The 26,049-nt window shown below is 41.6% G+C and overlaps 1 protein-coding gene across 1 annotated transcript in view; it reads left to right on the forward strand.

Annotated features, from left to right (window-relative positions):
- Window positions 1–25,806, forward strand: part of ZNF106 (zinc finger protein 106) — a 29,955-nt gene extending 4,149 nt beyond the window's left edge. The window contains exons 4-21 of the mRNA XM_075282864.1: window positions 1,262–3,364; window positions 5,133–5,712; window positions 6,283–6,352; window positions 7,501–7,655; window positions 7,986–8,046; window positions 9,631–9,924; window positions 10,672–11,389; window positions 12,677–12,726; window positions 12,810–12,955; window positions 13,449–13,583; window positions 14,698–14,814; window positions 15,297–15,488; window positions 15,961–16,023; window positions 16,308–16,427; window positions 16,513–16,584; window positions 18,585–18,656; window positions 19,054–19,200; window positions 20,364–25,806. Coding sequence (XP_075138965.1) covers window positions 1,262–3,364; window positions 5,133–5,712; window positions 6,283–6,352; window positions 7,501–7,655; window positions 7,986–8,046; window positions 9,631–9,924; window positions 10,672–11,389; window positions 12,677–12,726; window positions 12,810–12,955; window positions 13,449–13,583; window positions 14,698–14,814; window positions 15,297–15,488; window positions 15,961–16,023; window positions 16,308–16,427; window positions 16,513–16,584; window positions 18,585–18,656; window positions 19,054–19,200; window positions 20,364–20,420 — 5,152 coding nt within the window. The 3' untranslated portion in view covers window positions 20,421–25,806. The remainder of the gene's footprint in view (window positions 1–1,261; window positions 3,365–5,132; window positions 5,713–6,282; window positions 6,353–7,500; window positions 7,656–7,985; window positions 8,047–9,630; window positions 9,925–10,671; window positions 11,390–12,676; window positions 12,727–12,809; window positions 12,956–13,448; window positions 13,584–14,697; window positions 14,815–15,296; window positions 15,489–15,960; window positions 16,024–16,307; window positions 16,428–16,512; window positions 16,585–18,584; window positions 18,657–19,053; window positions 19,201–20,363) is intronic.
- Window positions 25,807–26,049: the final 243 nt, after the last annotated feature.

Below are 26,049 nucleotides of genomic sequence, written 5' to 3' on the forward strand. Positions count from 1 at the left end.
TGCTCTATCCACTGCTGGCTTTGGCTCAAAAACCCGCAGCAAAATCTGCAAAAAAAAAGCTGCTTCTCCGCAACGTGGGGGCTCAGCCTAAAGGTTAAGTTTTTTTGGTTTTTTTTTGTTTGTTTTTTTTAATGGGGGCATAGAACAAGGCAATTTGGGACACTAAGCCCTAGGTCTATGAGCACCTTTGGGTGGTTTGGGGACCAAAGTCAAACTAACAAGTTCTCTTTAACCTAATACATTTTTGAATGGTGCAGCACCAAAATAGAAAAAGAAATATATTTTTGTGTATATAACGTTCAAGAGCATTTTGCTAGTTGTTGAGCCCAGCAGAGCTGTGTGACACGGAGTAACCTTGCTTGACCTCAGATGTCACATGTGCTGTAGTCACCGAGTCTATGACTGCTGTCCAGGCTCAGAGTACACCACTGTAAGCTCTTCATTTATACACTGGTATCCACTGAATTGATGAGATCTAACCTTGACCAACTTTTTATTTTAACAGAAATGTCTGACCCCTATTGGACCCAGCATGTGTATGGAGATTCTTAATTTTACATAGGACTGCATTTCATAATGTGGTGACTGCATTATTCAAGGAAGCAAAATTATTAGGAGGTTGTTTATTCAGACTGGGCTTCATGCTTCCATGTTTCACCTGCATTTATCGGTCTGACCACAGTTGAGTTCGGTTCATTTCCGCAGCAGTTTCCAGCCTATATGCAGTTTTGTGAAGCCAGTCTTAGCTGTAGAGTGAAGTTACACTGATCACTGTGAATGTGCTGTTTCCCAGTATAGCACAAATGTTGCGATTGACCAGATGTCCTGGCAATTAGTAATTCCTGCTGAAGGCTATACTGCTTACCCCCTTAGGGTGCATTCACACTACGTAAACGGCAGCTTATTCTGAACGTAAAACACGTTCAGAATCAGCGCCGTATAAAGCAGTTCCCATTCATTTCTATGGGAGCCGGCATACGAGCGCTCCCCATAGAAATGAATGGGCTGCATTCACTTCAATGGGACTGCTTGTAGTGAAAAAAGCAGCCCATTCATTTCTATGGGGAGCGCTCGTATGCCGGCTCCCATAGAAATGAATGGGAACTGCTTTATACGCCGCTTATTCTGAACGTGTTTTACGTTCAGAATAAGCTGCCGTTTACGTAGTGTGAATGCACCCTTAGAGTCAAAAATGACTTTTCCCAATGATAGATCCCCTTTAATTATATATTATATTATACTTATTTATTTTTTTAATTAGGCAAGAGGAGTCCCGCAACTCCTCCAAAGGACAAGAAGCCGATAAGTATCAAAGGAGGAGAGATGATCGGCTTCCATATCAAGAGACAGGCCAACAAGAGTGGCTCCGAGATCCATCAGATAGGAACTGGCAGTGGCAAAATGACTGCCTCAGTAATTCACGACAGGGTTTTCTACATCCTGCGTTAAACCACAGTACTAGCAGACACCTCAGTAATCAAAGGGGAAGAGCTGGTTGGCATATAAACAGTCCTTCAAATCGACATTTAATCCATGTTAACGTTGGAGGCTCTTGGCACTCAAATGCAGGGGGGGCAACCAACTGGCACCAAAGAAGCACAAGTAGAAATTTTCATTGGCTCCAAGAGGGAAATGGAAATTTTTCCAACCAGCACCCTAGAAACTGTGGTGGAAACTGGCAGTCTAATTCATACAACGGTAACCAGTGGAACTTTGGTGGCAATATTGACACATTTCCTCAAGGAAGAAACCGACCACCAAGACACTGTGACGCTGCTCAGGAAAACGATCCAAGGTGGAATTCCAAAAATTGTTCCACCAGCTCTTTCTGTAAAGAAAGATTTAAATGGAAAAAGGTTGAGAATAAAACCAGCAACAGCACACCCTTTCCAAATTTTAATATAAAACCTTCAAAAAATCCAGATAGTTCATCCCCTTCTAAAGTGAAAACTTCAAAAAAGGACTGCGTAGAATATCGTAATGTGAAAACTTCAGAAACGACGGTAGACTTCACCAGTGATGAACACATAGAAGACAACTTCTTGGGGTTTAAAATGTCTGAAAATTTCGACTTATTACCAAAAACAAAATCTACACTTTGCTCTGAGAAGAGCAGTAGCCCTCTAAGAGAAAAACCTCATCGATGGTCTCCTTATCCATCGCAAAAAGTCTTAGAGACTCAACCATTAACGTTACAATCTGTGGACAAGGACCTAGCTGATGAATCGGAGGAGACCAAAGAGAGCAAGTCTGGGGATCCAAAGGCAGACCAAATATCCGGAGCCAAAAATGTGCCTGATCTCTGTCCTGAACAGTCAGAAAGGAAGAAAACTGACCACAGTGAATTCAAGAGCCTTCGCATGCCTTCACTAAAATCTCCGCTGCGTAGCATATCTGAAGTCAAAGCTTCAACCCTAAAAAGAGATCAGAAAAACCCTTTGAAAGGAGTCAAACTGAATTCTTCCACTTCCTTCGGGGAAAGGCAAAATCGATTAAGTGCCCTTAATTTAGAAACGGTTAGGACAAATTCTTATATATCCAAATTGAGAAGCGCGTCAAAAAGTACAAAAACGAATCAAGAGACCCAAGATGGCGGCAAGAAAGAACCCATCGAAACTCTTAGTGAGGTACTGCGCAAGGCCAAGGAGATGCTACGCAGCAGCCAAGAAATTCAAAGTCCATACGTACAGTCTGTGAATGATACCTCTAGCGGCCATAATACAGCCACAGATGAGGTATCGAAAAGTTCACTCCAGGCTGGTATTTCCTCTGACGATACCGTAGAAGACGTGAGTGATGATGACTTGTTCTGTTGTGAGGCAAAAATGACTACTGCTGTAGAGTCCAACGATTGCTATACAGATTTCAAGCAAGACCCAGATGAAGATGTGAAAACCACTGAACACCCTCTCTTTAGTAGTTCTGCCCTATTCACAGACAAGTCTATTTCCCACAACATCCCTGATGCCGAAAACACAGATTCCCATCTTTGTCAAGACTGTCATGATACTGACGGCTTGGAAAACGTTTCCGATCTCGACCTACAAAAAGTTGCTACAAATTCGGCCAACACAATTTTACCTGAATTAAGCAAGCTGGGACTTCCTGTTTCCCTACAGAGAGATCTAACCAGACATATTAGTTCACGAAGCAAAACCGGATCCCATCTTCCCGAGCCCAACCTCAATAGTGCACGACGCATCAGAAATGTGAGTGGTCATCGTAGAAATGAGACTGACAAGGATTCAGGTCTTAAACCAACCCTAAGGCAAATTCTGAATGCTTCGAGAAGGAATATCAATTGGGAACAGGTCATCCAACATGTGACCAAGAAGAAGCAGGAACTAGGCAAAGGTTTGCCCAGGTTTGTCTATATGTGTCAGTCAACTCTGTAATAGAAGCAGGGGTAAACGTCCACCATGTTACCAATGTTTTATTAGTGCTCACAACATAAGGGCTAGTTCACACAGGGCAAGAGGGGCAGATTTTGATGCGGAATCCACCCTTTCACAATAGAGGTGTATGTAGACCATCTAGCGTTATTTTTTCCGCTAGCGGTTTATTCCCAGAAAATAGAAGCGAGCTGCCCTTTCATCAGGCGGATTCCGAGGCTGATTCAGCTGCGGCGTTCGCCTTGCGACAGCTCCCTCCGGAGTAGGCCCATTCATTTAGGCCTAATCCGGAGCGGAAAGCCGCGATGGAACGTGTTCACGTGGAACCCTGTGTGAACTAGGACTAAAACTATATAGCCCAATGTGCCCAACGTATCTGTTTACTAAGCACCCTTAGTTGTCAGTAATATATCTAAATCCTCAAACCTTGAATATCATCTATATAGGTACATCCAGTTTATATCATAAAGATTGCTTTCTACCAAAAATAGTTCCTTGCTTGCCCACGAGCCGTCTCTTAGTAGTGTTGCTCAGCCCAAGATGGCCTCCAACCTGTTAACTAGGAACAGCTTTGCAGTGAGCTTCTGATTTGGTGTAACTGAGAAAATTCCAGTAAGGGCTCGTTCACATCTGCGCCCGGGGTCTCTGTTATGCTGGTTTCCGTTTCCTGCACAGATCTGGGCAGATAACGGAAACCTGCAGTCATTTTTCAAGCCCATTCAAATGAATGGGTTTGGAAAGTGTCCGGCCGTGAGCGTTTTGTGCTCTCCGCGGCAAAACCGTTTTTTTTTTGTTTGTTTGTTTTTTTAACCGGATACAGTCGGCCATGCATCACAGCCGGACACTGATGGGTTTCCGTCTTCGTTCTGCAAAAGACGGAAACCTGAGAACGGAGACTGAGGCACAGGTTTGAACCCAGTGTCAGGTTCCTGGAAGCTCAAACTAAAGCCAGCTGTCGTGAATCAAAGGCAGGTTCGGTGCATGGGGGACACGGATACTATCCGTGTACTGGCCGTGCACCGGCCCCTTTCATTCAATGAGTAGGATCCAAGGAAGCAGGGCTGCAAAGTCTGACAGGAATAGGACCTGTTCCATATTTTGTGTCCCGGACTGACAGCGTTATTCATGGGCATGTGTACGGGCTCATAGAAATGAATTTGTCGGTGTACTATATAGGAAAAACCTTCGTAGCGCACTGACTAGTCATACAGGCGTCTGCAAGGGGGCTAACCCAAACTATCAAGGTGGACACTTCTCATCCTGACTTGGTTGATGTACCACAGATCAAAGGCTAAGGCTAGTACCCTTCACTTCACTGCTTGTATAGTAGATGTAGATTGTGAGATAGCAATCAATTCGGGAGGGGGGAAGATTGGTCAGCTTGACTGTTCCAGAGAGCAGCTCCATCCCTGAGACTCCATACCGGTGCTCTAAGACATCATTCCGTATCTTTCTCCTTTCTGACAAATCTGAGCATCACTGTGAAGCTGTCACCATGCTGACCAACTGGTTAGTGGTTTAGGGGCCATACATCTAGCTTGCAGGGTCCCTTTAAAGGGACAACCACTTTCACAATGTTGTAACTGGGCCAGTTAGCTTCCGGATTGCAATAGTTAGAAGTGATGCAATGTGTCAAAGGAAGCAGCCGTGAATTCTTTTATTTCAGAAAAGTGTTTAACGTTTTTATTTGTCACATTTTAGACGATTTGTGTTCATTTTATTTCTCTCTTCCTTGTTAAGATTTGGTATAGAAATGGTAGCACAGGTTCAAAGTGAGCAGGAAGGTCTTGACTTTGATGAAGAATCAGATTTGGGGATTGAAAGTTACCATTGGGAATCCATCACTACAAGTCCACTGAGTTCATCACGGAAGCGCAGCCTCTCGGAAAGCAGTGTCATTGTAGAAAAAGCCTCTGTTTTTGCCATTTTTAACAGCCATAACTCAGAGCCTTGTGATGAACCAAACGATCCATCGCAACAACCAGCACGAGCATCAACTGGACAAAATGTATCCTCTGATTTCATACATCCTACAAAACGGGAAGGAGAGCAAGAACATCACATTAGATTTCCCACAGTGGACGCTACAGATCTTTCTAATCCAGCCATTTCTGAACCCTCACAAAGTCAGAGGAGCAGTGTGGAAACCTGTGCGGCCTCAGACAGCGTGCGCATGTGTCAGAGCGCTGGTGGAGAAGTGGTTCTCAGTGCCACGACATTTATCGAGGCCTTTACAGCCGATGGGGCCACAGATAGCTGTACATCCGGCACTGAATTATATGACGGTCCTGGAGTTGGAAAGAAAAGAAGGGCCACTGGGGTAAGTTTCCTGTTCTTTCACACCATGAGTACAACTTTTACTTGATCGAAGTCTATATATAATCCTTTATCTAAGGCAGTGTTACGGACGCATGTCCCGGCCCATCCACAGTTCTACTAGATCTATTTTCTAAATGGTGCTAAATGCTCCCACAATAAGAGAGTTCCCTGGTGGCAACACGGTGGCTCAGTTATTAGCACTGCAGCCTTGCAGTGCTTGAGTCCTGGGTTCGAATCCCGCCAGGAACAACATTTGCAAGGAGTTTGTATGTTCTCCCCGTGTTTGCATGTATTTCCTCCCATTCTACAAAAACATACTGATAGGAAAAAAAAATGCACATTGTGATCCCTATATGGGGCTCATAATCTACATTAAAAAATGCTCCCACAAATAAGCGTATCTGAAACCGGCCTTATTGTGGAAGTTCTTGAATGTTATTTAGCCTGACGTTATCTAAAGCCTATACATTCACCTTGTATAGCAAAATATTGTTTGGTTTAGCAATAGTGGTAGATATTACATCATGTTCTTGGATATCAATCACTTTTTTTTTTTTTTAATCTTCTTCAGGATGGTTCCTACCCTGAAACCTTAAACCTTGAAAGAAACACTAAGAGAAGAAAAATCCGTGGAAGAAAAGGTAATACGTTAATTTTCTCTGCATTAGGAATGCACTTATAGGGGTGGTCTTGCCATGGAAAACACATTGTTCTAGGAGACTGTGATTACCTAGTAAGCACCCGATGAAACTTAAAGAGGACCTTTCATGTCCTCGGGCACTTGCGGTTTTAAATACCGGCAGAAAGCCGACTGAATTCAGCGCACTTTCCCGTTATGTGCTCCTGGTGAAGAGCTATCGGTGTTATCGTAGCTTTTCACTGCCTGAAGGGTGTTTCTGACAGTCTTTGAGGAACGCTCCTCCTTACAGTAGAGTCCATAGCGCTGTACTGTCAGAGGGGGCGCTCCTTACTCCCAGCGATGATGCTGAACGGTGAGAAATGCCCCCTCCCTTCCCCCACACACACCTCCTGACAGTACTCGTCCATAGAGGGCGTTCCTCACTGCTCAGCGTCATTGTGGTATTTAAAATCGCAGGTGCCCGAGGACATGGAAGGTCCTCTTTAAAATGTCACTCATTCTGCATAGCTATAGGGGATGAAATTCTGATCATGATATACGGTCCGTGGTTATGTGATGGACACACAGTTGCACAGCTCATTACAGTCAGAGCACAGTAAATATACGTCTGCCTGTAACAAGCTGTGCACTTGTGTATCCATGAAATAACCATGGACCATAAATCACATAAGTCTCTAGAAGTAACAGAATGAAAAACAACACGTATAGAAAAACCAGAGGAATTGATACAGAAAGTATTTTGGAAAATTATACGACTTTTTATTATACAAACAATAACATTTGTCTCAATATTGCTCTGAGTGTGGCCAACCCCTTTAATAAACTATTAACGCTTCTATTTTTGATAATATATTTACTTAGCAGCTCTTTTTTTCCTGCCTAAAATTTGCACAGAGCTATAAATAATGTACTATTGATTTATGTAAAGTGTGTCTAAAGGTTAGGCAAGAATAAAAGTGGCATGGATGGGGTATGTTTTACAATTTTAGAACCAATGAAGTCACCAGAAGGAAATAAAATATCCCAGAAATATATTTATTAAAATTTATAGAATATTATAGAAATACTCCTCATTTTCTAAAGATCACAATCGATATAATTTTTCTTTTTTTATTACGAGTCGCATTAACCCATTGTGTGTTCCTGTAGAGCGTTCCCAGGTGGATCAGCTGTTAAGCATCTCCTTAAGAGAAGAAGAGCTGAACAATTCACTCCAAGGAGTCGATAACCAGCTTATGCAGGCTCGGGCTGCTCTACAGGCAGCGTACATGGACGTTCAGCGTTTGATGGTGCTAAAACAGCAGGTAAGTTATTGTAATTGTAGGGGCAACACGGTGGCTCAGTGGTTAGCGGTGCAGCCTTGCAGTGCTGGAGTCCTGGGTTCGAATCCCGCCAGGAACAAAATCTGCAAGTAGTTTGTATGTTTTCCTCGTGTTTGTGTGGATTTCCTCCCTTTCTACAAAGACATACTGGGGAAAAAAAAAAGTACATTGTGATCCTATAGGGGGCTCGCAATCTACATTTAAAAAAAAAAAAAAGTTATTGCAATTGTATTGTAAGCATTAATAAGCATGGGAATAGTAAGTTCTAAAATAAAACTGCAGTTTATTCATATGGATATTTTTTTCATCTAGATCACAATGGAGATGAGTGCCATGAGGACACAGAGAATCCAGATTTTGCAAGGACTACAAGGTAGAAGCAAATTCCATTCCATTAATAGGTTACGTTAAATGGAGTCCATCAATATTATAGGGGTTCTCCAGTCAAAATTGGGCAATAAATGTATTTATTTTTAAATAGGCAGGGGAATGTGAGAAAAAAGGGACAATTATCTACAACAGAGAGTTTAGCCCCGGCAGAAGAAGGAGAAACGCCTCTAAAGTCCTCCAGCTCATTTGTAAACACAAAGCACAGTGTAAGACATCTTTGGAAAGTGTAGAAGCCATCCTACACGCTACTCTAATTAGTTTCATACCAATTTTCATGCTGACAAGCTCCTTTTTTAAGGGTATCTGTCAGCACTAAATTGAGATATAAGCTAATCACAGTTCCTTGTAGGGTTGTTGGCACAGTTTGCAATGATTTATTTCTGATTCAGGACTGCTGCTCCATTCTTGTAAAAACTGTCTTTTTATCCCTATGCAAATGAGCAGAAAAGAGCTTTAGGGGACTGGATTTCCATCAGTGGGCTTCACTATCTGTTGCTCAGCTTCATCCACAAACTGTAATGTAGATGTCTAATTGTGTCACACCGCACCCGAAAGTGAAGGAAGCTGACTTCTCCTTCTGCAGTAATAATAATAAATTTTATTTCTATAGCGCCAACATATTCCGCAGCGCTGTACAATTAGTAGGGTTCAAATACAGACAGAAAGATACATTACAAAGAAAGTCATTTCACACAATGGGACTAAGGGCCCTGCTCGCAAGAGCTTACAATCTATGAGGTAGAGGGGGGGACACAAGAGGTTGCAGGGGCAGCATTGCTTATGCAGAGGTCAGACACTTTTGTAATAGAGGTTACTGTCATTACATAAACATAAGACTTTATGAGCCATCAACAGTCGTGTCCATATCAGTCGTGCGATATTAATCTTGCTTCCTTCACTTCTGGGGGCAGTGTGGCATCATCATACATGCACAGTACAAGGTACTGTGATTAGTTTATAGCTCAATTTCGTGCTGACAGACTCCTTTTAAGATATTTGAAGAGGACCTTTCATCATTTGGGACACATTCGGTTTAATACACCGCTAAAAAGCCAACAGTGCAAAAATTCAGCGCACTTTCGACATTCGCTTTCTTGTACCTCTCTGATGGTGAAGAGCTACGGTACCGGCACCGATAGCCCTTCACCGTCAGAGGGGCGTTTTTGACAGTCCGTCAGGAACGCCCTTCCTCATAGTAGCATCTATTGCGCTGTACTGAGAGAGGGGGCGTTCCTTACAGCCCTTCTGACAGTGAAGAGCTACTGTATCTGCACCGATACCTCTTCACTGGGGGCAGTAGCTTGACTGCTGTAAACTATGAAAAGGCTGCAGCACTTAATCGAGTGATTGAAGAGCTGATTGGCGGGGGTGCAAAGAGTTGTACATCCACAGATCTAGTATTGATGGCCTCTGCTAAGGATGAGCTTTTGATATTGTGAAACTGGAAAACCCCTTTAACCCATTGCTTTACTATTGTTGTTGCTTTGAAGGTCTGCCTGTTGTAGAATAATTTTCCTTATTATGCCACATTATTTTTGCATTAACATTATTTTCCTTTACAAAATAGAAACTTATGAACCTTCTAATGATGGCGAAGAGGGAGCAAACAGCGCACTACAGACACCAGTTATGTCTCCAGGAAATCCATTTCCTTTTCTCTTGGACCCTTCAGCTTATCTGTCCCCACATACGGGCCCAGCTAGCCCCATTCTGCCATCTTCTGTCCCCTTGTGCTCCTCTGCGCTCCCTGATTCATCAATAGTAATTAAGCAAGAACCACTTTCACCGGTAATGGCAGAGGAAAATGTGGTCACTCCAGAGCCAACCCAAGCATCAGCCGCTACTCTGCCACATACTAATGGTAAGTACACTGCTTAAGTTATGGCAGGTCCTTTAAATATTTCCGCTATTGACAGGATGAGGCAGCATCCTGCAGTGCTGGAGCCCTGGACAACATCTGCATGCGGTTTGTATGTTCTCCACATGTGTGCATGGTTTTCCTCCCACATTGCAAAGACCTACTGATAGGGAATTTAGATTGAGCCTTACAGTGACAAATAACAATATCTGGGGGCAACACGGTGGCTCACTGGTTAGCACTGCAGCCTTGCAGCACTGGAGTCCTGGGTTCGAATCCTGCCAGGAACAACATCTGCAAGGAATTTGTATGTTCTCCCTGTGTTTGTGGGTTTCCTCCCATTCTAAAAAGACATACTGGTAGGAAAAATAAATATACATTGTGATCCCTATATGAGGTTCACAATTTACATTAAAAAAATATCTGTAAAGCACTGAAAGAGTGATCCTACGTGTAAGCAGGTTTCCTTTGTTTTTTTGTTTTGCATTTTTACTATGACTATATCTGTATATATACACTTATATATAACTGTATCTAGCATATCTATGAGAATAATGGGGTGGCCAGGCTAAAAGTCTTCTCTGGACCCATAGAACTTTAATTTTGGCCCTGTATGTGGTTAAAAGGTCCACTCTTATCACCCACTCTTCGAGCAGGAAGTCAATCTTCCCCCTTAATTGACAAAGAAGTTTTCTTTGCAATGTATTTGTCATAACCGAATGCTATATCTTACTTTTTTTTTTTAATTAGGTGAAAGTAGTCAAAATGCATCGCTGCATCCAATCATTGCAGGCTCTACGTCTCATTCAGACAAATTTCCATCTGTTGGTAAGAGAAGTGTGTCCATTGCTACATCACCTCCTCTATTTGACGTGCAAAAAACGGACTCTGACAGCACAGAAAATCATCCTGCCCCTACTCCGAGTCCGAAACAAGTCCAAGCTCCAGCATGTACTAGGTCGACGCAAGAGACCACTTGTTCAGCAGGTCCTGCCGAGCACGGAGAGCCGACTGTCATTATGATTGAGACAAAAACTGGAAAAAAAAAGAAAAAGCTGCGTAAGAAGAAAACCTTAAGAGCCGCTCACGTGCCTGAAAATAGTGACACTGAGCAGGACATTGACGCCAGCAAGCCTGTGAGAAAGGTGAAGTGTAGAAGACTTTCTAAGGAAACAACAGTCAGCACTTCTACGTCTGTAGAACAGGAGGGTGACACCGCATCCCAGGAAGCAGAGCCGAACCGAGAAGATAATGACAGCGATTCCAACATTGAAGTGATGGAAATAAGGAATGCTCGCTTTGAGGTGGTGGAGGTAGAATCCCATTCTGATGATGAAAAACCAGACAGTCCATCTAAAATTAACCTTGCAGATTTGATGTGCCCAAGCCAGGAGGGTATTGAAACAAATGATGAAGTAACATCTACCAGTGAACTTGGCACAAGCTACTCAGAAGGAATCTCTAAAAGGTGAGCAGCATCTAAAAAAATCAAAATGTCTTCTGAAAGGGAACTTTATACATGCAGTCCTATCTGTTATAGAGCAATCTGATAGTTTTATTACAAAAGAGTCAATATAACTTGAAATATTTTTTAATCGACGTCACCACTCATTCTTGCCTTTGGTGTCTTAGCATCGGTCTTACTCAGTGACTGAGAGCCATGTCTGTATTTCTGTGCATAGAGATAGCTGCACTTAGGAGTCCAGTGGGCGGTATTAATCCGTGATTGACAGCTATCCCCACATGTGAGTGAGACATGGATATTGATCACTGATATGGACCATGTGCTGGATTTATAAACCCAGAATGACAAGCAGTTTTACATAAATGACAAGTTAGGGTGGAAAATGGATTCTGCATGTGAATCAAGTCAACTTTATTTAGAGGGAACCTTATATGGATTAGTGTCCCAAATAACCCTATGCTTAATGGAGCTTGTGGCTGAGTTTTAAAAAAAAGGAAAAAAAAACACAAAAAACTAAAAAAAAACAAAAACAAAACAAAAACAATCTTACCTCTTGTTACTCTTCACTGATGCTGGAGTAGTTCTCTTAAGCTTCAGGGTGTATGCGTGCAATGAAGCTGCAGTGTACTGTCTTGGCTTCAGTAAAGAGCTGTGCAGGTGCTGGGGGGACCAGAGAAGAACACAGTAAGGCTGCCTTCACACGGAATAACGCCGGCTGCAATTCACAGCCGTACACGCGAGCGCTGTGGAAGGCTCCCGAACACTTCCCATTCACTTCAATGGGAACGCTCGTAACGCCGGCTTTATGAGCGCTCCCATTGAAGTGAATGGGAAGTGTTCGGGAGCCTTCCACAGCGCTCGCGTGTACGGCTGTGAATTGCAGCCGGCGTTACTCCGTGTGAAGGCAGCCTAAGTCTCATGAGACTCCTCCATAGGTATAGCTATTTACCTATTCACTGTCAGAGCATTTGGCTCTTTCTATAACTCCCATAGAGCTGCATGGGGCAACAACATGCATGCGCAACCACTCCATCCAAACTCCTCACTGTTGGTGAGAATGAACAGAGCCCTGTTCTAGTAATACCACAATTATCACATGTTCTATGGGCGAGTAACACATGTTTTTTTAAAGAATATCCTAACCTAAATAGAAACCTCAGTTCTCAATGTCTCTTGCTGTCCACCTCATTTTGCCCCCCCCCCCAAAAAAAAGGTGTGCAATAACTAGTAACTAACCATCCTGTATAACAGAATATTATTCATTTTGCTACTTTCTGATATAATCTACAGCAAGGCTACATCTCGCAGAAATTCCAGCAGTGCAACAAAAATCTCATCAGGTAAGTAATCTATGGGTGAAGGGCAGAATAAAAAAATGAATCCTGAGGTTAATATGTTGCTGATCACTGAATTTCTTTATCAGAGGTATCATCAGACCATGGTGAAGAGGAGCAACCTACAGAAGGCAGCTTCACCGGACATCAGGCATCTGTTAATGCCATCCAGATCTTCGATGGGACACTCTACACATGTTCTGCAGACAAGTCCGTGCGGGCGTACAATCTCGTGGTGAGTGGTTTTCACAAATCTAAGATTGAATTTTTACATGGCAGATTTTTTGCAGAAACTTTTGTAACTCTGCCAGTTGGCTGAATGTGCTTGCAGAAATCTATGGGCATGGTGCCAACATAACTCCATTTAGATGATTGGAAATAGTTTCTTCAACAAATCTACCATGTCATTTCACGCTAAGGTTAAGTTCACACAGCAGAACTTGTAGAAGCTAAAAAAAAAAATTTAAAGATTCAGAAGCAGAATTTTTCTGCCCACATAACAGATACTATCAGCAGCCAGCAAACAGTTGCATGTGTTTAGGCTCACCCTTGGGCAATAGTCAGAAAGCTGATCATCGGCCAATGTGATGTTCTTTCTGTGCTGGTATCTAACGGCTTCCCTGAGTCCGAATGAACATCTCACTCATAGGACATGGTTTTACACACATCTGAACTACTGACAAGTTCTAAAGTCAGATTTACATGTGTTTTTTTTTTTTTTTTTGCAGACCCGGCAATGTGAAGGTGTTTTTGAAGGACATACATCAAAAGTCAATTGCCTTCTTGTCACTCAGACCCATGGGAAGAATGCGGTGATGTTTACCGGCTCTAGCGACCACACAGTCCGCTGCTATTCTATTAAGGTAATGTCTCTAAAACTCTATTTTGTTTTCTATTTGCCTAGATGTTTTATAGCTCCATGCGTGGGGGGGGAAGATAAATGAACTGTAAACTTAGACTAGCATACATTTAAGCCAAGGCCCCATGGGCCAGAAACGCTGTTATTTCTGCCGCAGGAAAAATCTTAACATTTTACAGTAACTGAAAAAGTGGATGGGATTCATGCAAATCCCATGCTCACTTTGCGTTTAAAACCGCAGTGCAGACACACTGTGATTTCTAAAACTGGTGCGGTTTTGGAAATCACAGCATGTCAATTATATCTACAGAAACGCCAACGGTTTCCCCTGGATATAATTGTAGCAGAAAGTTCGTGAAGGAAAACTGTGAACTTTCTGCTCAAAGCGCTGCGGGAAGAACTACGATGCGTTCCCATCACGGTTTTTCCTGCAGTGCTTTAGCGCTGTGGATCGTCCCGTGGGGCCTTAGACAGTCCAGTCCCAACTTTACACCACTTCATAGTTGGCTTGCTTTCTGCCAAAAAAACGTGTCCCTTTCTTCAAGGCGCACAAGTTGTTAAAAAGTATCTGAAACACTTGTTTGAGGTAAATGAGGTGTAAATCATGTATGCAAGTTTTGTGTAAATTACACCAGATTTCTGGCTCATTGTTAATCTGCTAAAGTGTTTCAACCCATTTTTGTGGTATTTTCTTCAGAATTGGTTAGAGGACCTTTCATGTTCTGTGACATCAGCAGCTTTATATACCACTAGGAAGCTTATACACAAAAAATAGCAGCTGTGTCCTCGCTGACCCATTTGTGCTCATGTTCTGACACTTAAATTGATAGTCCCTACTCTTTGGTCACATATTGAACCTCAGGAAATTCCAGTTGTGCTTTATCCCTGGCTGAGATATGTCAGTGCTGCGGCCATTGGTTGGCTAAAACCGGCAGTTGATAACATATCTTTTGTGTTAAGTCAGAGTCTGGAATTAAAGTCCTACGGGCGTACCCATTAAGTGTTAGGAGTGATGGGTGATCAGCTCTCTTGCTGATCCAGAAGGATATGATCATTCATAGTCATTTTACTAAGTGTGTGTAACATGTATAATATTTTTTTTTCTACTTCTCGTCTAGTCCCATGAGTGTATTGAGACTTTAGATCTTGGAGAACGAGTCCTGTGTCTACATGTAAGATGGAAAATACTCTATGTGGGACTTGCCAATGGAACAGTGGTCACATTCTCCATTAAGGTTAGGAAATGCATATATTTTCCAATCTTCTTACTCTGTTTTAGGCTATGTTCATATAACATATTTTTGTAAAGATGATAAAATTTGAGCATGTGTTGAAAAGAATAGCTATTTTCATTATTCCTTGTCATTCAAGACATCTGATACTGAACAGCTACGTTGGGTTTACAGCATTTAGCTGTTTATTATTTTGGTCTGTCAGAGGACCAGAACAACAGACAGGTGGACTGCTAAACCAGCGGACACATATGGAGCCCAACAGAACCCATTGACTACAATGGGGTCTGTTACTTTTAAAATGCAAGCGCTGGACAAAACAAATCCTACGTGCACTGCAATTGAGTTTCCTAGCGGAGATTCTGATACATTATTGAGCATAGCCCGAGAAAGTTAAAAAAACAAGATTTTTTTTTTAAAAAAAAAAAAATAAGTTTTTAATTCAATCCATATCTAAATATGTCCCTTTTTATTGTCTTTTGAAGAACAACAAGCAGATTGATGTGTTTGAGTGTCATGGTCCTCGAGCGGTAAGCTGCCTGGCAACAGCTCAGGAAGGGGCGCGAAGATTACTGCTTGTTGGCTCATATGATTGCACGATCAGTGTTCGAGACGCCCGTAACGGTCTTCTGCTTCGCACTTTGGAGGGTCATACCAAAACGGTCCTCTGCATGAAGGTGAGAAAATCATTTCACTTAAGCATTAATGGAGTTTTTGCTACCAGTCTATGTAGTGAATCACTTAGTGGGGTGTGCACATATTAGATATATATGACCTATTCACAGAATATGCTGTAAATTATAGATGCAGGCCTCGCCTCTTATCTCCACAACAGGAGCCCCCTGACCCCTATCCTGCTGCTGCCACTGGAAATGTAGAGGTGGCCTTGCATTCTGTTCTTTGGGAGTTCCTACTTCCCAAGAAGGTGAATGCAGAGAGCTGCACGTGCACAACCACTTCTCTGCTCAAAGAGGCCGCAGTGCCAGACGTGATGGGGTGGACCCCATCTTAAGGATAATCCAGGGTCCAGGAATTTTTCTAGAGCCAAGACCATTTTAACTGCATAAATCTGAAGTTTAAGGGTGTCATTACACATCCCCTGGACATTTTTTACTTTATTTAACTTTTTAAAAAATTTTTGAAATACAGGTTGTCAACGACTTGGTGTTTAGTGGCTCAAGTGACCAATCTGTCCACGCTCATAACATTCATGTAAGTTTTTGATCAATTATACCTTGTGATTTTGGTTTATATGTATTCTTCTCTTGAAGTCTATCACCTCTCCTTTTTTTTTTTTTGCCGCCTCTCTCTTCTGTGATTTTGTGTGTGTGTGTGTGTGTGTGTGTGTGTCCCTCCTTAGCACATAGACTATAAATGCCACTAAGTAAATGCACAGCTTCACAGTCCCGCTTGTATTACTTAATATGCAACTTTAAACCTTTCTCTAAACATCCTTTGAAGTTTGATGCACTTTTTACATATGTTTTTCTTTCTAGACAGGGGAACTGGTGCGGATTTACAAAGGACACAATCATGCTGTTACCGTAGTCAATATCTTGGGGAAAGTCATGGTGACAGCCTGCTTGGATAAATTTGTCCGTGTTTATGAGTTACAGGTAGGACTTTGTTCTTATCTCGATTCGCTGTGGAATTTTGTGAGCTTTCATGTTTTAATGATGGTCTTTCCATTTATTACTCTAGTCACATGACCGGTTACAAGTCTATGGAGGACATTCAGATATGATCATGTGTATGGCAATCCACAAAAGTATGGTAAGGACATAAACTGAAAATGTATCTTTTTTATTTATGTATTTATTTATTTTCTTATATAGCGCCATCATACTCTGCAGCATTTTACAGACCTTCTCAGTCACTGTCACAATCTACATTACTTATAATATGTATCTGAATGAAGCATTACTTCTCAGCTCAAGATTGTGGGCCAAAAGTAAGGGAGACGAGGGGCTCGAATGCTGGCCTAAGGAAAAGCTTATTTTAAGACTCTGCAGGAAAAAAAAAAGACAGGACTTGGATCATCTCTTTAATTTTAGTTTCTGTATTCCAAATCATTACTGGTAACTGTAGTGGGAAGGTAAATGAACTCTAAAACTACAAATCAGTATTAAAGGTAAACAGAAATCTAGTCGCCCCCACGGTTTCTCAGTCTGTTGCTTATTCTACATGATCCTGAAACAGACTGTGTTGTAGAAATCCTGGAGAGAACACAGGGGGTTAATCTTCTGCTGTTCTGATATACCTTCAGCTGGAAACTGATCAGTGGAGTGTGGCTTTAATGATATTTGTGTCAGCCACAGCCTGTTACTGGATAGTGGGCCGGAATATGGGGACCTGGATCAGCTCCTGGGACACAGAGTTCATTTTTATAGATAGGTCTAATAGACAGGAAAATGGGCGTGGTTTGTTTCTCATCAGACATCTTATTTAACCCCTCAAAGGGATTCTATCATTAAAATCAATTTTTTTTTTTCCGATCACACGTAGGAATAACCTTAAGAAAGGCTATTCTTCTCCTACCTTTAGATGTCTTCTCCGTGCTGCCGTTTGGTAGAAATCCCGATTTTCATCTGTATGCACGAGTTCTCTCACAGCACTAGGGGCGGTCTCCAGCCCTCAAACAGCACTGGGGGCATCTCCAATGCTGCGAGAGAAATCTCCAGCGCCGCCTCCATCTTCTTCAGGAACGGCCTCTATGCGTGTCTTCTTCCAGAGCTGGGTTCAAACTTCTACACATGCGCAGTCAGCTCTGCCGTCGGGACTCTGGCAGAGCCGATCAACATGCACGCAGCAATTTTTTTTGTGGCCGCTTATCCCAGCTTACTGTGTAAGCAGCCACAAGAAAATGGTTGCTTACATCAGGCAGGCATGCGCAGTTGGCCGTGCCCGAAGCCTGATGGCAGAGCCGACTGTGCATGCGTAGAAGTTTGAACCCGGCTCCGGAAGAAGATGTGCAGCGAGACCGTCCCTGAAGAAGATGGAGGCGGCGATGAAGATTTCTCTCTAAGCATTGGAGATGCCCCCAGTGCTGTTTGAGGGCTGGAGACCGCCCCTAGTGCTGCGAGAGAACTCATGTGCATACAGATAAAAATCAGGATTTCTACGGAACGGCAGCACGGAGAAGACATCTAAAGGTAGGAGAAGAATAACCTTTCTAAAGGCTATTCCTACGTGTGATCGAGAAACAAATGTGATTTTAATGATAGAATCCCTTTAATGACGGTCTTCCACTTTGTGATAGCAGGTGGCGCAGGGCCTCATTCTACAGGAAAGCTGGAAGAGGGTAATGAGCACTTTATTTAGGAATTGGAATGGAACTACTGTTATGGTCCTGCTGAGGTTGGATGAACTTCCGATCCCCTCTATTAACCTGGCATGATCCAAAAAAAAAAAAACCTACACCCTCTAATTACATCGCTTGGTTAGGTGTTACAGACACCCAATTGCAGTCCCTGGGGTTCCATTTGTAGTCAGCCTTGGGGGTCCTTTCTAAGGATAGGTCTCCAATATAATTTGCCCACAAAGCCACTTTAATAAACGTCCTTGACCACCCTATAGTCCTATGTTCTAGTTCTGTCTTCTCTGAATTGGTTCTGAACCTTATACAAGATGATGATCTTGTTCTGACATGTCACAAGCACAAGCGCTTGTTAGCAGCTATGACAATGGGCAATATTTGTGTTCATTTTTCAATATGCTGTCCATGAAAGAATGAATTGAGATGTACATGTTCAATATTCCATGTTGTCTTCTAGATCTACACAGGCTGCTATGACGGTAGTGTCCAAGCTGTACGTTTGAACCTGATGCAGAATTATCGCTGCTGGGTAAGAATATATATTGCTAGAATGCTGATTGTAAGGCTTTATTCATGGTAGTAGAGAATACGACTCTGTATCTGACTTTTAGGACACCAGCTAATCTTGAGAATAAAGGATTACGGTGCTAAACAAGTCTCCTTCACATTTTTTCTTTGGGGCGTTACTTGGACCCTGTTTGGTTGCAGTCCTCTAAGAGCCATCACATGGAGGCTGGGGGGATGTGTATTTTTGTGATGGATGTGAGCCGGACTCATCTCTATCAGACATTTCTAGAACATCCCATGGATATGCTATAAATGTCTTTTGTGGATAAACCCTTTTAATTGCAGGTTAAATGGTTCTAATTAATTTCTGTAAATATCCAAAGTGAGGTTTTTGACATTGTTCTCCTCTTGTCTTGCAGTGGCATGGATGCTCACTTATTTTCGGTGTTGCAGAACATCTAAAACATCACCTACTAACTGATCACACAAATCCTAACTTCCAGACTCTAAAGTGCAGGTGGAAGAACTGTGATGCATTCTTCACAGCCCGGAGAAGTTCCAAACAGGTAAATGATCTGCTTTATATCATCTTTCTTTCTATTATAGGCAAGGGAGCAATGAATGTCTACACTGCTGGTGTGAGCGAATGTTTAGGTCGTGCAGTATTCTTATATACGCTTACAGTAGGATACATTGCTCATAGACACCTAGATGGATGTATGCCACATGGTGTATTTGGTATACCAACACATATCAATCTAGAGTATGCCAAAAAGCCACCTTTTTATGGCTTACGGACGCATGGGAACCTGTGCCAAAGTCAGATGTAGACATCAGTGTATACTATTAATACTACTACTTATATCTCCAGTATATAGAAAAACTAGATATGCTAAGCTTTGCATGAGAAATTTTGAGGAAAATAGGTGCGTAGCAGTATCCAGTAAGAACACCCTGATTCAGAAACCTTCTAACTTACATACATCTCAGTTCTCCCTACACAGTCATTTTTCTGTTCTGGCTTTCATTTCAGCAAATTGATTTCTCTAATTGAAAAGGGTATTAAACATGGAAAGAAATATAATAATAAAATGCCACCCAATATTTCCTTAAAGGGGCTCTCCCATCTCAGTGTATCAGCCAGGCTGCATGCAGTGTCTGCTTCTCACTTCCTGTATTTCTCTAATTCTGAATAGAACACAATCCTTATGCAGACCAGATAATATGCACATTCTTATACAGGATGGACTCAGTGTTATCTGTGTGTATACATAGAGAGATAAATAATAGACTCAATAAGTGACATCACTTGTCCTATAGGTCTGTGTTTATAGTAATACTGTGTAAATAATGGGAGGAATGAGGTCACACAGCAGGCAAACAAAGCAGCATTTCTAAAGCAATATAGTTAGGAAATGTTTTCAATTTACATAAGTTACCAGAATAGTTAGGATCCTTGAGATGGGACAACCCCTTTAATCTCCTCCTTTTCCTTTGATGCCGTAGTCAGTTTACAGTGAAAACATTGCTGTCTCTTAGATCAACCATGTTCCTTAAGGACCTCTCACCAAGCTGCAGACTGACTAACAATGGGCACAATCTCATGTCGTGTTTTACGTTTAGTCTTCATTTCTAGGTTTAGTGTTCCTTTAGTTATATCTATTAATGACAGTAATTTGGGTATGTTGTGTAGCTGTCTGCTTATAATGTGTCCTACTCTTATCTGTAGGACGCCATTGGACACATTGAACATCATGCTGATGAAGACAGTCTAATCAATATATAGAAGAAGCACAGCACCTCCCATATTGGGAAGAATCTTTCTAAGCAACATCAAGAAAACTTTTGCAACTGTGAACATCTTGGGCCTCCTGCACAGCACTCCCTGCCAGTAGCTGGCCGATGTCCTGTGCAGTGACGCGTCCTCTCTCCTTATTGTCAGTGAGCACACACAAAGCGACAGCCGTAGTGGCTCCTACGTCCATGGTCTTTGTCACTCTTATGTCCAGTGTTCTTGTTCTTTCATTTTACATGGCTTATTTATTTGGTGTTCCAGAACATGGAAAAACCTTTTTTTTTTTTAAATATCCAAAGTCGATGTTTTTCTTTTAACATGGGCACAGCATAAAAAGAATCTACCATAACTTTGTTATTCCAGTTTAACTCTTAAAATTCCACTTTTACATTTTTATAGTCGATCCTTCTCACTTATTTTAGTGACAGATCGTCATCTTTTGCGCAGGTAAATTTACTCACAGAAATCCCAATGAACAAAATTAGTTTTTTTCCCCCCCTTGGTATCGGTGTCCTATATTTTCATGTCATTGAAACCTCAGCCAATGGATCAGTGACTTTCCACAGAAGTTTTAGTGGAAGATACTGTAAGTTTTACATAACCCAGTTATGTAGTGTGTAATATGTAATGGTTCTTTTTGTATGAATGGCGTCTTTTAACACATGCTTTTGCTTTTTGGTTCACCTTCGGATAAAACATTGTCTGCTTCCATGCATGTTATTGCCTTGTAGTGTGCAGGAACACGTGCGGTTTTACAGAGTTATTATACAGTAAAGGTCCATTACTTTGGCATTCACAAGTACAGGTGCCCGGCCTGTGGAATTTTACCATGATGTTTTGGATTTTTCTTTTATTCATTATTTTTATCAGATCTTCTGGATTGTCTGAGTATTGTGCCGACGCCTCATGGGTCATACTGTAGTTGGTACCACACAAGTCGTATGAATGCCAAGGTAAAGGATCTTTACTGTAACTATTTTTATAGATTATGTAGAAGCACACAGATTTCTTAAAGAAAATGTTGAGCGGCCATGCTCATGTCTTCCTGCACTTATAGACATTCTTATTTTGTAGATCTTCTTATTTTTTGCATGTTATAGAGGCAGGGTTTGCTTTATTGGAAGGTGAGTATACTGTATGGTCTAGACGTGGTGGGATTGTATTGTGTATTCTACATCTCAAATCCACAGCAGTATACCGCACAGTAACGTTATGTGGTTTTCAAAACCCTTGCCATATGTGCTAGAGGATTTCTGCAAGGGAAATGAAAGCAGGCTGTGGATTTTCAGAAACTCAACATTTCACTGCAGATTTCACCCTTTGCAACACTCAAGTCCCATAAGGCTGAGGCCACACATTGCAGAAATGTGTTTTTAGCAGCTATGGAAACTCTGGAGAGTGAGATTTTATTTAATTTCACCCACACGTTCCCAAAAAGAAAAAAAATTCAGGAAAACAAATTTTATTCTAGCTGTGAAAACAATAGGGAAGAATTATGAGGACTGTTTTTTGTTTTTTTTTCTTTCAATACCAGTCTTTATATCCCCTACATACACAGAAGGTTCATCTCATTTAAGAGAGAGTGCGCACCTCCCCATTAATCTGGGGCACCTTCCACCATGCCATGCACCTCCACATCTTGGTGCATAGATTTTGGGGATATTTGTACTAGTAAACTAAATCCTTTATGCCCCATCCCAATAAAAGATCAATGTTGGTGCAAAAAGGGAAAAAGTATTACATTTTTGCACACAAAATAATCATTTATACAAAAAGTTTGCACCTTTTTCATGCTTTTTATGTCTGAAAGGGGGTGTGCAAAGCATGATAAACCCACACACATAAATACACACACACACACACCACAAACTATTTTTATCTCCGTAGACTTCTGGGTAAGACAAAAATGCAAACCGCAAGGGATGGTTTCTTTCTCTGCTTTTTGCTATGTGTGGCCTTAACTTAAAAGTAGATTTGGATGTAGAGATCCGCAGCAGATTTCCATTGCCACATCTGGGCCTTGCTTAATAGTTTTTGACCGAATGAGTAACTTGGCTGAAGCTTTGTGTCAGTGAAGGTTAGGCAGTGTTCACACTAGTGTCAAGGCTTCTTTAAGGTTATCAATCAAAGCATCAGTTATTTTTCATGGGTAGAATAGCCTAGCAGGCTACACTATTCTGTCCCATGAAAACAGAAACTGATGGATCAGAGGCTAACCAGTGCCAATAGAAAAACCCCATTGAATCAATGAGGAGGTGACAAGATATTTCTTTTGGGGATTTTTTTTTTCTATTAAAAATGATGTTATCATGAAGAAAGCCGTCAGTGTGAGCTCCACCTAACATAGTTATTACAAGTATTACTGTGGAAACTAGATGGAGTTGCCGTTTTGTGTAACTCTCTAGGTGCCATACAGTTGATAACTGGCCTGACCTTACAGTGTTTGGGGATGTTTTTGCCTTTGTTTTTGACGTGTTTGGGTTTTATTGCTTGTCTTGTTCCATTTGTTAGGAAAAGTAAGTTTAATATCCCCAGAAGGTATCACAGATGACAGTATCATAAGTACTGTAACAATAGCAGGCCTTACAACAGGAGGAACTTCTGTCATGGTGTAACGCTGTGGCAATTTCCTTTTTAAGTTTGACTTTTTGTGTGTTACGTTTTCACTTCAAATCTATTTTGGTTTGTACAGCAGTGTGTTACAAGGTTGCTGACAACTGCCCTATTTACCCACTGGTCACTGCTTACGACTTAGGGCACTATTCACACTATAAGGCCAGGGCCCCACGGACCGGAAACGCCACGATTTGCGCTGTGGGAAAAATCGTGGCATTATACAGTATAGGCAAAGTGGATGGGATTCATGCGAATCCCATCCCCACTTTGCGGAAAAGATCGCAGCGCGGACACGCTGTGATTTGCAAAGCCGTTGCGGCTTTGCAAATCGCAGCATGTCAATTATATCTATGGAAACGCTGGCGGCTTTCCCGTAGATCTAATGTTAAAAGAAAGTCTGCGGAGGAAAACTCAGTGAACTTTCTCTTAAAAGCGCTGCAGAAAGAACCGCAATACGTTCATGCCGCGGTTCTTCCCGCAGCGCTTTAGTGCTGTGGATACGGCCTGTGGGGCCTTAGCCTAAGGGTAAGTGCACACGGGGTATTTTGGTCAGGATTTTGAGGCCATATCCACCTCAAAAAAGAAGCGAGATGCTCCCTCCCGACTAGGCGCTTTCAGTTGGGCCCAATCCAGTCACAGCTACCCATATTTTGGACCGGAACCTGAAACGGCCTCCGCCTCAGGTTCCGGTCAAAAAAACCCCCGTGTGAACTTACCCTAAGAGTGGTTTAAGCACATGGGCCTGTTGTTTTGTTTTTTTGGGGGGACTAATCTCCATGTGGATCTGTAGGAACTTCGCCTTGGATACCTGCCAAGGATTTTTTTGAAAATTACCTGTCAGATTTTTCCTTGTGAAATCCCAAAGGTGTGAACACACCTGTATATTTAACTATCTTTACTTACACTTTCTCAAACATGTGGTGTCTGTAATTCGTGAAGAAATAGAACATGGATTGTAGACACAGGTCCATTTCACATGAAAAATATGACAGATACTGACCCGTTCCTGTGAATAAAACCTTAGCGTAAAGTTCACACATGGCAGATTTGTTGCAGCAATCTCTGCAATTGTCCTACGTAGAGACAACCCTATTCAGTTGTGTAGAATTGACCTTTCACTTCTATTCATTTCTGCCACGAATCTGCCATGTGGGAACACTGCCTGAATGTGATCAGCTGAAAAATATGCAAAATCATTAATTTTTCAGACTTTGTGCGAGTGATAGAACCACCAAAATAGATATTGGTATAATACATGGGTAGAATGTGTTTGTTTTGTTGCGTGTATGCATGATGGGTGTCACTTTTTTTTGTGTTTTTATTCTTGTTGTTTTAGGATCCTCAGGACAGTATTACACAATGACACAATGCAGTGCTGTGACTTCCCTCTGGCACTAGGCAGCGCGAATACATCACCCTAAACCCTTCCACAACGCAGCAACATTTTTGACAGGGATAATTTAACTTTTTTTTTTTTCTCTCTCAATTTTAAGCATAAATGTTAAGTCTGTTGCCTCTATGCGTTTCCTTGAAAAAAGTGGGTCTTTCCCAAACCTGGTATAAATGTATCAGCAACCATTTACACTGCATAAGGGCATATTGACACCCCAGACATCCGCATTTCACATGAGTATGGCTTGTGAGTTTTTCAGACGGCATATCTATTAATTTCAATATATTTATTCATACTTTTTTTTCTTTTAATTGACTCTGGTCCTGTTAAAGAAAAAAAAAAAAAAAAACGTGATTTCTTTCCCTTTTTCCTCAGATAGATAACACCAATACAAGTGTATGGGTCAATAAAAAGACTGATCGTATCTATCATCTGTTTGTTTTTTTTTTTATAAACCCAGAGATGTAGAACGTTATATGAAATTGGGGGGGGGGGGAGAGAAATTGACGTTCACTCTCCCAACACACACACACGGACAACAATCCCAAACAACCTCAAAGTAAGCAGGATCATGTGAATAGCAAAATGCAGATGTGCAAATATGCCCTTAGGCTTTGTTCACACTGTTTTTTTGTTTTGCTTTATCTATGTGCAATCCTTTCCTGATTATAGAAAAAAATGGATTGGAAATGACAGACTATAAACAATCCAGTTATTGTGATCCATGTGGAAATCTGTCAATCTATTTGTGGCCCCAGCTCAGTCTCATTTAGGATAAATCAGATGTTATATGCAACGTGAACAAAGCCTGCAGTATATATGTATACATCAGAGGTGTGATCTAGTGCCACAATGTAGCCCTTGTCGTCCTCTACTGAGGAATATGGCACGAGTAAGATAAACCCCGATAAGAGTCCATTCACACGGAGGAAAATGGTGAGGAATTTGGTGTGGAATTTCCACGCTGAAAAAAATGCCTCCCATTGACTTCAATGGGTTCCTTTTTGTGTTAGCAACAGGAACCCATTGACGTAAATAGGAGGCTTTTTTTTTTCAGCGCTGAAATTCCACACCAAATTCCTCACCATTTTCCTCCATGTGAATGGACACGAAGTGTTACCTTTTTTATTTTTCATATTCAGTCTCCGAGTCTCTATTTAGGAACTTGTCACATCTCCTTCTCTAATGTTTAGCAATGACCAGTTATATTCTATGAGTTGTGCCAAATTTTAAAATTGTCAAGTCATGCTTGTATGTGTCTATATGTTTCATGGTTTTACCAACTCTCTCAGTTCTTCCATAAATACATTTATCAGAATATCTCATTTCTTGAGGGCTAATATAAGATAATAAAATATTTAAGAATTATTCTGTTTTCCTCACTTTTTCCTTGTCTTTTATTGATCATGATTAGAGATGAGCGAACACTCTTCGGATCAGCCGATCCGAACAGCACGCTCCCATAGAAATGAATGGAAGCACCTGTGACGCCGGCAAAGTCGCTCATCTCTAATCATGATGGCTTGTCACTGGCTAAATGTGTTCTCCCGTACACATATAGATAAAATTGAAGAAGTACGTCCACTTGTTCTTGGGTCATTCACACTTGAG

This window comes from Leptodactylus fuscus, chromosome 7, assembly GCF_031893055.1.
Source record: "Leptodactylus fuscus isolate aLepFus1 chromosome 7, aLepFus1.hap2, whole genome shotgun sequence".
NCBI lineage: Eukaryota > Metazoa > Chordata > Amphibia > Anura > Leptodactylidae > Leptodactylus > Leptodactylus fuscus.